General features: G+C 43.9%; 1 protein-coding gene across 1 annotated transcript in view; it reads right to left on the minus strand.

Annotated features, from left to right (window-relative positions):
• The window catches only part of tecta (tectorin alpha), a 99,793-nt gene that overhangs the window by 22,383 nt on the left and 59,499 nt on the right, over positions 1–17,911 (minus strand). Inside the window, exons 12-14 of the mRNA XM_038779528.1 lie at positions 11,817–12,016; positions 5,602–5,982; positions 3,548–3,831 (exon numbers count right to left, since the gene is read on the minus strand). Of these exons, the coding sequence (XP_038635456.1) occupies positions 3,548–3,831; positions 5,602–5,982; positions 11,817–12,016 (865 nt within the window). The remainder of the gene's footprint in view (positions 1–3,547; positions 3,832–5,601; positions 5,983–11,816; positions 12,017–17,911) is intronic.

Consider the following 17,911-nt stretch of genomic DNA (forward strand, 5'->3'; position numbering starts at 1 on the left):
ACATTGATGGGGGATTTCAGGGTTGGCACAGAGCGCGCATCAGACAGCTGAGGGACCTGTTTATTGATGGGAGGTTTGTGAGCCTGGGGGAGTTGGAGGAGAATTTGAGCTCCCCTCGGGGAACATGTTCAGGTATCTGCAGGTAAAGGCGTTTGCTAGGCGGCAGGTAGAGGGATTCCCTTTGCTTCCCGCGAGGGGGGTGAGTGACAGGGTGCTTTCGGGGGTCTGGGTCGGGGATGGGAAGATATCTGATATCTACAAGGTTATGCAGGAGGTGGAGGAGGCGTCAGTAGAGGAGCTGAAAGCTAAGTGGGAGGGGGAACTGGGGGAACAGATCGAAGACGGGACATGGGCTGATGCCCTGGAGAGGGTTAATTCTTCCTCCTCATGTGCGCGGCTTAGCCTCATTCAATTCAAGGTGCTGCACCGGGCCCACATGACTGGGACAAGGATGAGTAGGTTCTTTGGGGGTGAAGACAGGTGTGTCAGGTGTTCGGAGAGTCCAGCGAACCATGCCCATATGTTCTGGGCATGCCCGGCACTGGAGGAGTTCTGGAAGGGGGGTGGCGAGGACGGTGTCGAGAGTGGTAGGATCCAGGGTCAAGCCAGGCTGGGGACTCGCGATGTTTGGGGTTGCAGTGGAGCCGGGAGTGCAGGAGGCGAAAGAGGCCGGTGTCCTGGCCTTTGCGTCCCTGGTAGCCCGGCGGAGGATCTTGTTGCAATGGAAAGATGCGAGACCCCCAAGCGTGGAGGCCTGGATCAATGACATGGCGGGATTCATTAAGCTGGAGAAGGTCAAATTCGCCCTGCGGGGGTCGGTACAAGGGTTCTTTAGGCGGTGGCAGCCTTTCCTCGACTTTCTGGCTCAGTGATAGGGAACTAGGTCAGCAGCAGCAGCAACCCGGGGGGGGGGGAGGGGGGGGGGGAGGGGGGAGGGGGCGTTGACTATGTTTATTTAATTTAAATTTATTTTTAAGTTCTCTTGTTGTTTACTGGGTTTGGGGGAGTGGGGGGGGGGGGGGGCGATACATGCGTTGCTAAGGTCTTGGGGGTGTTATACTTATTATGTTGTGCTACTGTTGCTTGTTATTGTTTGTTGTTATATTTTCTGTAAAAAATTTCAATAAAAATTATTTTAAAAAAACAAAACATATATAACAGTTCTTAAGTAAAAGAAGGAACTTTGACTTATGGGCGGCACGGTAGCAAAGTGGTTAGCACAGTTGCTTCATAGCTCCAGGGTCCCAGGTTCGATTCCCAGCTTGAGCCATTGTCTGTGTGGAGTCTGCACGTTCTCCCCGTGTGTGCGTGGGTTTCCTCTGGGTGCTCCGGTTTCCTCCCACAGTCCAAAGATGTGAAGGTTAGGTGGATTGGCCATGCTAAAATTGCCCTTAGTGACCAAAAAGGTAATGTTAGGTGAGATTACTGGGTTACGGGGATGGGTTTGAGATCTGGGCTTATGTAAGGTGCTCTTTCCAAGGGACGGTGTGAATGGCCTCCTTTTGCACTGTAAATTCTATGATTCTATGGTTCTTAAACCTGTCACAATATTCCAATTAAGCAAACCAATATCTATTAAATACCACTCAGGAATAAAGTTAACAACCAGGGTTTTACTTGTTTTTCTCTGCGTTATCTTTGGAGAGAGAACCTTTCCCAAACTGAAACACCTTTGTTCAGATTAGAGTTCTAGGATCTACGAACCCTACAGGCAGCAGGGTAGCACAGTGGTTAGCACTGTTGCTTCACAGCTCCAGGGTCCCAGGTTTGATTCCCGGCTTGGGCCACTGTCTGTGCGGAGTCTGCACGTTCTCCCCGAGTCTGTGTGGATTTCCTCCGGGTGCTCCGGTTTCCTCCCACAGTGGAGAGGCCATGCTAAATTACCCTTTGTGTCCAAAAAATAAAAGGCTAGGTGGGGTTACTAGGTTACAGGGATAGAGTGGAAGTATGGGGTTAAATAGGGTGCTCTTTCCAAGGGCTAGGGCAGACTCAATGGGCCGAATGGCCTCCTTCTGCACTATAAATTCTATGGGATCTGTAGCCAAAATACGAGACATTTTTGCCTCTTCTTCCAAGATGTCCCTTGACTTATTTAGCCAGAACCAAACACAATACCACATTAAATAATCTACACCCCAAGGTCCTTCAAACCTAAACAATATTCCATTAGCTAGTTATCTATAAACAAGTAAATGGTTCTCAAGTTCTATTAGCAGAACACTTCACCTACAAATCGATGATAACTTCACTTTTTGGCACCTTAAATACTGCTCTCGCAGTCATACTGTCTGTATGCATCTTAACCCAGGTTTTAATAACATTGCTGCAAAAAATATAAAATATGATAGTTTCTTACATTCATCGCATTCAGCCAATCAGACTCAACTTGCAAACCAATCAGCACCATTTTCTCTTGTAGTATAAATTGTTGCAATAGTTTGAAATTTGGCCTTCTTATGTTTATCCGGATGAGTGCAAGATAAAAAGCTTCAGCAGCATAGAACATAGAACAGTACAGCACAGAACAGGCCCTTCGGCCCTCGATGTTGTGCCGAGCAATGATCACCCTACTCAAACCCACGTATCCACCCTATACCCGTAACCCAACAACTCCCCCCCTTAACCTTACTATTAGGACACTACGGGCAATTTAGCATGGCCAATCCACCTAACCCGCACATCTTTGGACTGTGGGAGGAAACCGGAGCACCCGGAGGAAACCCACGCACACACGGGGAGGACATGCAGACTCCGCACAGACAGTGACCCAGCCGGGAATCGAACCTGGGACCCTGGAGCTGTGAAGCATTTATGCTAACCACCATGCTACCCTGCTGCCCCAAAACAAGCACGTCTCTTGTTTCAGCAACACTTAGTCCATGGTCAAGGAAAGGAGAGTGTGACTATGAGTGAGGCAGGAATGGGGATCTAGAAGGTAGCACGGGAGGAGACAAACCCTTATATTTGCAACTGGTATGGATGAGAGCAGAGACCACCGCATTGCCCTTTCACAAAACCATGTTGACTCTGGCTGACTGCATTTTAAAAAATGTTAATGCCCTGCTGCTACCTCTTTAATTCTGGAGTCTAACATTTCCCTTATGACAGATGTTAGACTAACAATCCTTAAGTTTCCTGCTTTCCGTCTCACTCCGTTCTTGAGCAGATTTGTTACAATTGCAATTTTCCAATCTGCTGGGACCTTTCCAGAATCTCGGGTATTTTGGAAGATTTACATCTTTTGCATCCACCACCTCGCCAGCCACTTCTTTTAAAAAGCCGAGGATGGGGACATCAACACAAGTGACTTGTCAACTTTGAATTCGGATAATTCCCCAGTACCTAGTAATTGTGTTTGTTTTAAATTCCTAATATTCCAAAACCACTAAACCTGCAGCAGTTTCTCACTTAATAGATTTTCATCTGTTTTATCTAAATAGTTGGCACTGGAACTCCAAGTGCAAAGTGTGGCAGCTCCAATGTTAAAATGGGTTCACGGATATTCAGATCCGGTCTAAACATGTATGAAACGGACTAAGAACTTTACCTGTTTTGCATTCCATTTGTTTTCCAGCTCTTTGCCAATTCCAGGATGGTTTTTACTGGTTTTCCTCGTGAACTTAAGTCATCATCATTGGGGTTTCCATTAAAGTTTCCACACAGACCACACACCTTGTTCTGTAGCCGTTCCCCCATCCTGATCGACAGCAAATTAAACCAGTTGTATTGGATCTGAATACCCTGAACTGTATCAATTATCAGGAATCCCTCAGCAGTTGAGATCTTTGTTATTCCTGTGGTAACAGGAATCGTGACAGTTGTTCCATTCACCTGGCAAATAGGACAATGTTAATCAGTTTTTGGGAATCGTTATATGTGGGACATTGCAAACAACTTTGTGAAAATTTCATCGAGCAAAAATTTTAAGCAAACCCATCGAGCCAAACCTTTAGAAAGTACCATTGGTGAAATCTCCACTTTTACCAGATCACCAGAAATAGTGACCAAACAAATAGTTACCAAGAAAAGTACATAATCAGACACAGTTCTGCCACTGGCGGATTGGCCCTCTGTTTCTCTGGCATTTATGACAATTGTTAAATCTTTCCAGTATCTCACCAGACGGACTCTTACAGTGTTCATCAAATTTTTTGAGTATTACTTCTATTTTGGTGTTGTCTTCACCTTCAAAGTAATTAAAGCAGTTCTAGATTTCTCTAGCTTCATGCCCTCCTATTGAGGGTAGCAGTGCTATTTTTGTTGCGTTAGAGACCGAGCTTAAATCATTAGCTGCGATAAATATTTGGAATATCTTTTCAAATCTTTTCCAGTCATAACTTAAATTACCGGTTGTTTCCAGCTGCCCTGGAGGTCCAATGAGTCCCATAGTTAGTCGTCCATTTGCTGCAAAGTCTTCCACAGTCAAATGTCCAGTCTTCTCTTTTTCTCTAACCTTATCTAACTAGTTCTGTTAAAGCCACTCACTGGTACCATGTTTTGTTACCTATGTGGTCGGTAACCTGTGCTACTCAATCCTTGTTTAGTGATGAGGTATTCTGAATCCGGATGAAGACGATTCAAACTCTTCCAGTAGTAACAAAAGGTTTATTGAGTAACTACAACAATATTTACATGAGTTCTTTACTTTAACTATGGTACTAGTGATAAGGTTAACAAGATCTAACCATGTAATGCAGATGACACTAATGTCAGCGCAGTTGTGGACAGTGCGGAAGGTTGTTGCAGGTTACAGAGGGACATAGATAAGCTGCAGAGCTGGGCTGAGAGGTGGCAAATGGAGTTTAATGCAGAAAAGTGTGAGGTGATTCATTTTGGAAGGAGTAACAGGAAGACAGAGTACTGGGCTAATGGTAAGATTCTTGGTAGTGTGGACGAGCAGAGATCTTGGTGTCCATGTAAATAGATCCCTGAAAGTTGCCACCCAGGTTGAGAGGGTTGTTAAGAAGGTGTACGGTGTGTTAGCTTTTATTGGAAGAGGGATTGTGTTTCGGAGCCATGAGGTCATGTTGCAGCTGTACAAAACTCTGGTGCGGCCGCATTTGGAGTATTGCGTACAGTTCTGGTCGCCGCATTATAGGAAGGACGTGGAAGCTTTGGAACGGGTGCAGAGGAGATTTACCAGGATGTTGCCTGGTATGGAGGGAAAATCTTATGAGGAAAGGCTGATGGACTTGAGGTTGTTTTCGTTAGAGAGAAGAAGGTTAAGGGGTGACTTAATTGAGGCATACAAAATGATCAGAGGATTAGATAGGGTGGACAGTGAGAGCCTTTTTCCTCGGATGGTGATGTCCAGCACGAGGGGACATAGCTTTAAATTGAGGGGAGATAGATATAGGACAGATGTCAGAGGCAGTTTCTTTACTCAGAGAGTAGTAAGGGCAAAAATAAAGAGAGGAAATCAAAGAGAGGCAATAGATTTAGAGAAAATGAATGTGAAAGAATTGAAAGTAATATCTGAATGAACGTGTGTGTGAAACAAACATTAAAGAAAGAATTGGATGAAAACTGTCAGTGTTTGAATGACAGAGAGAATACGCAGGTGAGAGAATAAATTGACAATGAGGTAAGGGGAGCGTTTACCTGAACGATCCTGCCCGAGATGAGAATCTGTTCCTCGTTGATATAAAGATAAACCGGGGAAATCAGCGTCATGTTGGGTAAGGTCCATTTGTCAAAATTTACGATCAATTGGAAAGAGATGTCTGGAAGTTTCTGACAGATTGTGGAGAGGACAAATGAACAGGCAGCAGGAAATCGCAGAAAGGCCCCGTCAAAAGTCTGGAATATTCCGCCACCAGCAGCAATGCAATAAGAGACTTTATTACTGTAACACCCCCGGATTCCATGACGGAGTGAGCATGACTCCTCGCTCTTGCAGTGTCGCGAGTCACACTGGACCATATTGCGCCCCATGCAGCGGCAGTGTTTGGAGCAGTTCGTGTTCCAGAAAAACTGCCCTGGCTGAAAAATACAGAAACATTTTCAGTAAAACCAACAAACAGCTCAACTCAGGAACAAGCACTGAATTTAGAATAGTTCTAGTATTCAAAAACAGTCCAAAGATGTGCAAGTTAGGTGGATTGGCAATGTTAGAAAATTGCCCCTTAGTGCCCAGGATGTGGAGGTTAGGTGAGGTTACGGTATTAGGGCAGGGGAGTGGGGTAGAATGCTCTTTAAGAGGCTCGGTGCAGACCCGATGGGCCAAATGACGTTCTGCTGCACTGCAGGGGTTCTATGGCTAAATGGGAAGCTCCTTACAGGTCCCAGTTATAAGGACTATTAAAAAGGCAGAGCCAAGCGATCCCACAACCAACAGATCAGATCTAAGCTCTGCAGTCCTGCCACGTCCAGCCGTGAATGGTGGTGGACAATTAAACAACCCATTGGAGGAGGAGGCTCCACAAATATCCCCATCCTCAATGATGAGGAGCCTAGCATATCAGTGCAATATATAAGTTATGGCTGACGCATTTGCAACAACCTTCAGCCAGAAATGCCGAGTGGATTATTCATCTTGGCCTCTTCTGGAGTTCACCAGCATCACAGATGCCAGTCATCAGCCAATTTGATTCACACACATTGCAAAGCAATAGTACTGAAGACTTGTGCTCCAGAATTAATTGCGCCCCTAGCCAAGTTGTTCCAGTACAGCGACAGCACTGGCAACTACACAACATGGTCAGCGCCAGGGATCCGGGTTCAATTCTGGTCTCGGGTGACTGTATGCGTGGAGTTTACACTCTCTCCCCGTGTCTGCGTGGGTTTCCTCCAGGTGCTCCGGTTTCCTCCCACAGTCCAAAGATGTGCAGGTTAGGTGGATTGGCCATGATAAATTACCCCTTAATGTCCAGGTTCTGGGTTATGGGATAGGGCAGGATTGACTGGGAATGTAAATGGGTAGAGTGCTCATTCGGAGGATCGGTGCAGACTAAAATGGTCGAATGGCCTCCTTCTGTACTGTAGGGAATCAATGATTCTGGGTGTGTCCTGTACATAAAAGCAGGACAAATCTAACACAGCCGATCAGTCTACTCTCGAAGATCAGCAAAGTGATGGAAGGAGTCATCAACAGTGCTATCAAACAGCACTGCCTCAGCAATAACCTGCTCACGGATGCTCAGTTTGGGTTCCGCCAGGGTCACTCAGCTCCTGACCTCATTACAGCCTTGGTTCAAACACGGACAAAGAGCTGAATGCCAGAGGTGAGGTGAGAGTGACTGCCCTTTGACATCAAGGCAGCCCCTAGCCAAGGGTACCAATTAAGCAGCTGCTTTGCCCTGGATGGTGTGGAGCTTCTTGAGTGTTGTTGGAGCTGCTCTCATCCAGGCAAGTGGAGAGTATTCCATTGCGCTCCTGACTTGTCCCTTGTAGACAGTGAACAGCTTTGGGGAGTTAGCAGATGGGTTACTTGCCACAGAATTCCCAGCCTCTGGTCTGCTCTTGTAGCCACAGAATGTGTATGGCTAGTCCAGTTCCGTTTCTGGTCAATAATAACCCCCAGGTTTGACCAAGTTTGGCATCATAGACCTCTAGCTAAACTGGAGCCAATGGGAATCAGGGGGGGAAACTCTCCACTGGTTAGAGTCAAACCCGGCACAAAGGGAGATGGTTGTGGTGGTTGGAGGTCAATCATCTCAGCTCCAGAACATCACTGCAGGAGGTCCTCAGTATACACTGTGACACTAACGTACACTGTATACACTGTGACACTAAAGTACACTGTATACACTGTGTACACTGTGACACTAAAGTACACTGTAGACACTGTGACACTAAAGTACACTGTATACACTGTGACATTAAAGTACACTGTGTACACTGTGACACTAAAGTACACTGTAGACACTGTGACACTAAAGTACACTGTATACACTGTGTACACTGTGACACTAAAGTACATTGTATACACTGTGACATTAAAGTACACTGTATACACTGTGACACTAAAGTACACTGTAGACACTGTGACACTAAAGTACACTGTAGACACTGTGTACACTGTGACACTAAAGTACACTGTAGACACTGTGACACTAAAGTACACTGTAGACACTGTGACACTAAAGTACACTGTATACACTGTGTACACTGTGACACTAAAGTACACTGTGTACACTGTGACATTAAAGTACACTGTGTACACTGTGACACTAAAGTACACTGTAGACACTGTGACATTAAAGTACACTGTGTACACTGTGACACTAAAGTACACTGTAGACACTGTGACATTAAAGTACACTGTATACACTGTGACACTAAAGTACACTGTAGACACTGTGACACTAAAGTACACTGTATACACTGTGACATTAAAGTACACTGTAGACACTGTATACACTGTGACATTAAAGTACATTGTAGACACTGTGTACACTGTGACACTAAAGTACACTGTGTACACTGTGACATTAAAGTACACTGTGTACACTGTGACACTAAAGTACACTGTATACACTGTGACACTAAAGTACACTGTGACATTAAAGTACACTGTATACACTGTGACACTAAAGTACACTGTGACATTAAAGTACACTGTATACACTGTGACACTAAAGTACACTGTATACACTGTGACACTAAAGTACACTGTATACACTGTGACACTAAAGTACACTGTAGACACTGTGACATTAAAGTACACTGTAGACACTGTGACATTAAAGTACACTGTAGACACTGTGACACTAAAGTACACTGTAGACACTGTGACACTAAAGTACACTGTATACACTGTGACATTAAAGTACACTGTAGACACTGTGTACACTGTGACACTAAAGTACACTGTAGACACTGTGACATTAAAGTACACTGTATACACTGTGACACTAAAGTACACTGTAGACACTGTGTACACTGTGACACTAAAGTACACTGTATACACTGTGACATTAAAGTACATTGTAGACACTGTGTACACTGTGACACTAAAGTACACTGTGTACACTGTGACATTAAAGTACACTGTGTACACTGTGACACTAAAGTACACTGTAGACACTGTGACACTAAAGTACACTGTGTACACTGTGACATTAAAGTACACTGTAGACACTGTGTACACTGTGACACTAAAGTACACTGTAGACACTGTGACACTAAAGTACACTGTATACACTGTGACATTAAAGTACACTGTATACACTGTGACACTAAAGTACACTGTGACATTAAAGTACACTGTATACACTGTGACACTAAAGTACACTGTATACACTGTGACACTAAAGTACACTGTATACACTGTGACACTAAAGTACACTGTAGACACTGTGACACTAAAGTACACTGTAGACACTGTGACATTAAAGTACACTGTGTACACTGTGACATTAAAGTACACTGTATACACTGTGACATTAAAGTACACTGTGTACACTGTGACATTAAAGTACACTGTATACACTGTGACATTAAAGTACACTGTGTACACTGTGACATTAAAGTACACTGTGTACACTGTGACACTAAAGTACACTGTAGACACTGTGTACACTGTGACATTAAAGTACACTGTATACACTGTGACATTAAAGTACACTGTAGAAACTGTGTACACTGTGACACTAAAGTACACTGTATACACTGTGACATTAAAGTACACTGTATACACTGTGACACTAAAGTACACTGTAGACACTGTGACACTAAAGTACACTGTGTACACTGTGACACTAAAGTACACTGTAGACACTGTGACACTAAAGTACACTGTAGACACTGTGTACACTGTGACACTAAAGTACACTGTGTACACTGTGACACTAAAGTACACTGTATACACTGTGACACTAAAGTACACTGTAGACACTGTGTACACTGTGACACTAAAGTACACTGTATACACTGTGACACTAAAGTACACTGTAGACACTGTGTACACTGTGACACTAAAGTACACTGTAGACACTGTGACACTAAAGTACACTGTATACACTGTGACACTAAAGTACACTGTAGACACTGTGTACACTGTGACACTAAAGTACACTGTATACACTGTGACACTAAAGTACACTGTAGACACTGTGACACTAAAGTACACTGTATACACTGTGACATTAAAGTACACTGTATACACTGTGACATTAAAGTACACTGTGTACACTGTGACATTAAAGTACACTGTATACACTGTGACATTAAAGTACACTGTGTACACTGTGACATTAAAGTACACTGTGTACACTGTGACACTAAAGTACACTGTAGACACTGTGTACACTGTGACATTAAAGTACACTGTATACACTGTGACATTAAAGTACACTGTATACACTGTGACATTAAAGTACACTGTAGACACTGTGACACTAAAGTACACTGTAGACACTGTGACACTAAAGTACACTGTGTACACTGTGACACTAAAGTACACTGTAGACACTGTGACACTAAAGTACACTGTAGACACTGTGACACTAAAGTACACTGTAGACACTGTATACACTGTGACATTAAAGTACACTGTAGACACTGTGACACTAAAGTACACTGTAGACACTGTGACATTAAAGTACACTGTAGACACTGTGACACTAAAGTACACTGTATACACTGTGACATTAAAGTACACTGTGTACACTGTGACATTAAAGTACACTGTATACACTGTGACACTAAAGTACACTGTAGACACTGTGACACTAAAGTACACTGTATACACTGTGACATTAAAGTACACTGTAGACACTGTGTACACTGTGACATTAAAGTACACTGTATACACTGTGACACTAAAGTACACTGTAGACACTGTGACACTAAAGTACACTGTATACACTGTGACATTAAAGTACACTGTAGACACTGTGTACACTGTGACACTAAAGTACACTGTATACACTGTGACATTAAAGTACATTGTAGACACTGTGTACACTGTGACACTAAAGTACACTGTGTACACTGTGACATTAAAGTACACTGTGTACACTGTGACACTAAAGTACACTGTAGACACTGTGACACTAAAGTACACTGTGTACACTGTGACATTAAAGTACACTGTAGACACTGTGACACTAAAGTACACTGTAGACACTGTGACACTAAAGTACACTGTATACACTGTGACATTAAAGTACTCTGTATACACTGTGACACTAAAGTACACTGTATACACTGTGACATTAAAGTACACTGTAGACACTGTGTACACTGTGACATTAAAGTACACTGTAGACACTGTGTACACTGTGACACTAAAGTACACTGTATACACTGTGACATTAAAGTACACTGTATACACTGTGACACTAAAGTACACTGTAGACACTGTGACACTAAAGTACACTGTATACACTGTGACATTAAAGTACACGGTAGACACTGTGTACACTGTGACACTAAAGTACACTGTATACACTGTGACATTAAAGTACACTATAGACACTGTGTACACTGTGACACTAAAGTACACTGTATATACTGTGACATTAAAGTAGACTGTGTACACTGTATACACTGTAATACTAAAGTACACTGTATACACTGTGTACACTGTGGTACTGTTTGCTTCTGTATCCCTTTAAACCCTCACCTAACAATAACATATTAATCTCAGATTTGCAGATTATCAATTGAATTCTGATTTCAAAAGCTTTTTGAGGGACTGAGCTCCAGATTTCCATTATACATTATGCAAAGTATTTCCTGAGGTCATTCTCTAATTATGAGGTTCTGCCTCTTCTTCTGGACATCTCGCTAGAGGAAAAAATGGTTAGCAAATCATTTTAATCACTGTCTACAAAGCTTAGGTCCTGTTTCAAAAGACCTTCCCAACATACCTCGTAGTATTTATCATCTGCTACACATCCGCAATCCTGAGGTAGGATACATGCTCTGCCATTGAGCAAAAAGCCATCATTACATTGGCAGCCCTCCAAACAATAATGGTTACACTCCCGATAGGTTTTGAAGGTGGCACAGCCTGGTTGGCAGACAGACATACAGCTCTCGTAGTGACTGTTTACAGGACAAGTGATCACTGTGGGGAGGGAGATCAAATGGAAACCATTTACCAAAAAAACAAATTCACTATCATATTATAATTTGTCATTTGATTCCATATATTTATTTTAATTCCCTCTAAAGTATTTCTAGTAACGTATTTGTCAGGAATGTGGGAAGATTCACAATAAACAGAAGATGAAAATGAATTAACAGAAAAGCAACAACGCTCACAGGCACCTACAGGAACAATGAGATGCAATTTGCTCAGTAACAAGATTAGTGGGTGTCTAGAGACATTGAGGTGCAAATGGCCATATCAGAAAAATTGTTTACCAGAGATCAGTGAGGCTGTACAAATGGTAACTTCTAAAGGCAAGGCATTTGAATGAGGTAGACAGCAACCTTCCCACCTAATAACATCCAGCTAGAATAAACTCCAATCCAATATAGACTGGACCTGACAAAGAGCCATCCAGACTTAAACCATTAGCTCCGTTCTTTCTCCACAGAGGCTAAAGCCGCATCAATTAATGCAACAATTTCAAAACTAACTTAAGCAAGAAACTGTGCAGAATAGGAACATCGGAATTAGGAGCAGAAGTCGGCAATTCAGCCCCTCGAGCCTGCTCCGCAATTCAATCAGATCATGTCTGATCTTTTCCTGGTCTCAAATCCACCTCCCCACCTGTTCCCCATATCCCTTTAACCTGTTTTTTAAAATCAGAAATATATCTATCTCCTTCTTGAAACCATTTAATGATTCAGTTTCCACCGCACTATGGGACAGCGAGTTCCACAAATTCACCACCCCCTGCGAGAAATACTTTTCTCCTCATCTCAGTTCTAAATCTACCGCCTCTCAACTTATATCTGTGACCTCTCGTTCCAGATTGCCCCACAGGGGGGAACATTTGGTCAACAGTGACTTTATCAATCCCTTTTAATATTTTATATACCTTGATCAGATCTATCTCTACCTTCTAAACTCCAGCGAGTATGAGCCAAAACTGTTTAATCTCTTCTCGTGCGTCAACCCTTTCATCCCCGGAATCAATCTGGTGAACCTCCTCTGAACTTCCTCCAATGTCACCACATCCTTCCTCAAATAAGGAGATCAAAACTGGACACAATGCTCCAGATGTGGTCTCACTTACACCCTATACTTCTCTACTTTAATACTCCAGTCCTTTTGCAATAAACACGAACATTCCATTTGTCTTTTAATTGCATCTTGTACCTGCAAACCGACTTTCTGCGATTCATGAACAAAGACACCCAGATCCCTCTGCCCAGACGCAGTTTGAATCTGCTTTCCATTAAGATAATAATTTGCCGGCAGCAGCAACCCGGAGGGGGTGGGGGGGGGGGGGGGTTGGGTTTGGGGGGGAGGGAGAAGTGTGTACATGGGTTTGTGGGATGTGGCGGGTGTTATCTCTTTCCTTTCTGTTGGTTGCTTTTTTTTGTTTTCGATTTAGTAGTTGCTTTTGTAGGGGGGGTGGGTGTTCTTCTTGGGTTTTTACAATGGTTATTCTGTTAATATTGTTTTGTTGTTTATATTTTGTGAAAATCTTAATAAAAATTATTTAAATAAAAAAAGATAATAATTTGCCTCTCTATGGATAACCTCACACTTATGCACATTAAACTCTATCTGCCAACTTTTGCCCCAATCTCCTAGCCTATTGATATCCGTCTGTAAAATCTTTACCTCTTCTTCACTGCCTGCTTTCCCACTTATTTTAGTATCATCCACAAATTTTGCAATGCTACACTCTATCCCTGCTTTCAGATCATTTATATAGATTGCCTCTTCCTCACCTAGTTTCAATGTACAGTAAAAGTGCTCAGTTACACCATTAACTAGAACTAATTCCAATTATTCCGCTTTGTGGACAAAGACTTCCTAAAAACGTTTGCAAAAAGACATTTGATAAAGTACCAGCATAATCAAAGCAGGGGGAATAAAAGTGGTGTGGCAGCTTGGATTGTAGGCTTTTTAAGACATTATGGGGAACATTTATAAAACAATGGTTCATCCTCAAACTGGAAAATTATGTTCAATTCTGAGCACCACATTTTAGGAAGGAGGCAAGATGCAAAGAATCACAGAATAATACAGTGCAGAAGAGGCCCTTTGGCCCATCGATACTGCACCGATACATGAAAAACATCTGACCTGCCCACCTAATCCCATTTGCCAGCACTTGACCCATAGCCGTGAATGTTAAGACGCGCCAAGTGCTGATCCAGGTACTTTATAAAGGATGTGAGGCAACCCGCCTCTACCCCCCTCCCAGGCAGCGCATTCCAGACCGTCACCACCCTCTGGGCAAAAACATTTTTCCTCAAATTCCCCCTAACTTGTGTCCCCTCGTAACTGACCTTTCAACGAAGAGGAACAGCTACTCCCTATCCACCCTGTCCAATCTTTTTTAAAATAAATTTAGAGTACCCAATTATTTTTTTCCAATTAAGGGGCAACTTAGCGTGGCCAATCCACCTAACCTGCACATCTTTGGGTTGTGGGGGCGAAACCCACGCAAACACGGGGAGAATGTGCAAACTCCACACGGACAGTAACCCAGAGCCGGGATGGAACCTGGGACCTCGGCCCCGTGAAACTGCAGTGCTGCCCTCATGCCCTTCAATCTTGTACACGTCAATCAGGTCACCCCTTAGTCTTTTCTACTCAAGCGAAAACATCCCAAGCCTATCCGACCTCTCTTCATAACTTAAATGTTGCATCCGAGGAAGCATCCTGGTGAAACTCCTCTGCACCCCTTCTAGTGTAATCACATCCTTCCTATAATATAAGAAGTCTTACAACACCAGGTTAAAGTCCAAAAGATTTGTTTGGAATCACTAGCTTGCAAAGTGCAGCTCCTTCACCTGATAACTGTGCCCATGCCAATCCAACGCCGGCATCTCCACATCCTTCCTATAATGTGGTGACCAGAATTGACACCGTTCTCCAGCTGTGGCCTCAGCAAAGTTCTATTCAGCTCCAACATGACCTCCCTGCTTTTGTAATCTATGCCTGATTGAGAAAAGCGAGTGTCCCATATGTTTTTTTCACCACCCTATAACCTGTCCTTCTACCTTCAGAGATCTACTTACAAACATGCCAAGGTCCCTTTGTTCCTCAGAACTTCGCACAGTAGAACAGTTGCTTCACAGCCCCAGGGTCCCAGGTTCGATTCCCAGCTTGGGTCACTGTCTGTGTGGAGTCTGCACGTTCTCCCAGTGTGTGTGTGGGTTTCCTCCGGGTGCTCCGGTTTCCTCCCACAGTCCAAAGATGTGCGGGTTAAGTGGATTGGCCATGATAAATTGCCCTTAGTGACCAAAAAGGTTAGGTGGGGTTGCTGGGTTACGGGGATAGGGTGGAGGTGTGGGCTTAAATGGGGTGCTCTATCCAAGAGCCGGTGCAGACTCAATGGGCTGAATGGACTCCTTCTTCACTGTAAATTCTATTATTCTATGACTTCCTTGTCACATTACCTCCTTTCTAAGTTCCTCACACTTTTCAGGGTTAAATTCCATCTGCCACTTTTCTGCCCATGTGACCATCCCGACTGTATCTCCCTGTAACCCAAGACACTCAACCTCACTGTTAACCAACCGGCCAATCTTTGTGTCATCCGCAAACTAACTGATCCTACCCCCCATACAGCCATCTGTCATTTGTATAAATAACAAATAATAGGGAGCCCAGCACGGATCCCTGTGGTACGTCACTGGACACTGGCTTCTAAACACTAAAGCAGCCGTCTGTCATCACCCTCTGTTTCCTACAACTAAGCCAATTATGAATCCACCTATTCAAGTTCCCCTTTATCCCATATGCATTTTCTGTCTTTGTAAGGCTCCCATGTGGGACATTGTCAAAGGCTTTGCAGAAAAACATGTAAACTACATCAACTGCAAAGAAGATTTAGAAGAAAGGTTCATGGAATGAAGGGCTTCAGTTATGTGTGTAGATTGGGGAATTTGGAACTGTTTGCCTTTGAGAAAAGATTTGTTAGCATTTGGACAGAGTAGATTGAGAGAAATTGTTCCCATTGACAGAAGAGTCGAGGATCAGAGAACACAAAACATCAGAGCAGAAAAACCAAAGGTGACATGACAGGTGGTTAGGGTTGGAATAAACTGTGTGGTGGAGGCAGATTCAAACAAGACATTTGACAAGAGATACCCTCATCAAAAAGATTGCACTGTGATTTCCCCATAACGGCTGAAAGCAGTTTTCAGACAGTATAAAAGTAGGTCATCATACAATACTGATTTTGTTCGCATTGGAGTGCTACTTTGGGCAGCAGTAGAGTGCTTAAATTGGAGTTTTGTGACTGAGGGAGTTTGGTGAGGAGGGAGTGAGGTGAGGAGGGAGTGAGGTGAGAAGGGAGTGAGGTGAGAAGGGAGTGAGGTGAGAAGGGAGTGAGGTGAGAAGGGAGTGAGGTGAGAAGGGAGTGAGGTGAGAAGGGAGTGAGGTGAGAAGGGAGTGAGGTGAGAAGGGAGTGAGGTGAGAAGGGAGTGAGGTGAGAAGGGAGTGAGGTGAGAAGGGAGTGAGGTGAGAAGGGAGTGAGGTGAGAAGGGAGTGAGGTGAGAAGGGAGTGAGGTGAGAAGGGAGTGAGGTGCTCCTTTCATTTTCCACCGGTCCTCAAAGACGAGCAGCAGCATTGCAGCGGCTTTCAGAGGTGACGTCATCAATCAGGAAGTGACATGGGACTCACAGACGCAGCTAATTGGTGAGTCAGTCCTGGTGGGTATTTTTCAAACTACATTAAGTTGGAAGTCATTAGTTTATCAAGGATAGAAAATTAGTTTATTTATTCTTTTCTAAATATAAAAGTCTTCTGAAGCTTTAAATTTAAAGAGTTTAGTTATGGCAGGTGAGCTCAAAGTCACGGTTTGCTACTCCTGCTCTATGTGGGAAGCCAGACACATTTCCAATCCCCAGGAACAGCATGTGTGCAGGAAGTGTGTCCAGCTGCAGCTCCTGGAAGCTCGGGGTTCAGAGGCTGGAATGGCAGCCGGAGACACTGTGGAGCATCCAGGAGTCTGAGAGCATCGTGGACAGCACGTTTAGAGAGGTGGTCACACCGCAGCTGAAGGGACTTGAGAAAGGAAGGGAATGGGTGACCACCAGACAGTCCAAGAGAAATAGGCAGGTATTTCAGGAGTCCCCTGGGTCCAACTCGCAAATTGGTATTCCATTTTGGAGGCTAATGAGGGCCTCTGTGGTTCCTCCAGGGGGTGCGGACAGAGCCAAGCTTCTGGCACCACAAACAGCCTGTTTGCACAGGAGGGGAGGGGGAACGACAGGAAGAGAAAAATAGTATTAGGGAATTCTATAGTCAGGGGAACAGATAGGCGCTACTGTGGCCGTCAACATGACTCCGAGATGGTGTTTGCCTCCCTGGTGCCAGGGTCCGGGATGTCACTGAACGGCTGTAGAACATCCTAAAGGGGGAGGGTGATAAGGCAGAGGTCATGGTGCATGTTGGTACCAATGACATAGATAGAAAGAGGGATGAGGTCTTGCATCATGAATTCCGGCAGTTAGGCAGTAGGCTAAAGAGCAGGACTTCTTGGGTTGTCATCTCTGGATTACTCCCAGTGCCACGTGCTAGCGAGTACAGAATTAGGAGAATAGCACAGATGAATGCGTGGTTTAAGAGTCGATGCTGGAGAGGGGTTTTAGATTCCTTGATCACTGCTCCACATCTACCTTATCCATACCTTTTAGCATCATCTATACCTCAATGAGATCTCCCCTCATTCTTCTAAACTCCAAAGAGTATTGGCCTAAACTGTTCAATCCCACCTCATACGACAAGCCCCTCACCTTGGAATCAACCTAGTGAACCTCCTCTGAACTGCCTCCAATGTCACGACATCTTTCCTCAAATGAGGGGACCAAAACTGTGCACAA

The sequence above is a fragment of the Scyliorhinus canicula genome, chromosome 19 (genome assembly GCF_902713615.1).
Source record: "Scyliorhinus canicula chromosome 19, sScyCan1.1, whole genome shotgun sequence".
Lineage (NCBI taxonomy): Eukaryota > Metazoa > Chordata > Chondrichthyes > Carcharhiniformes > Scyliorhinidae > Scyliorhinus > Scyliorhinus canicula.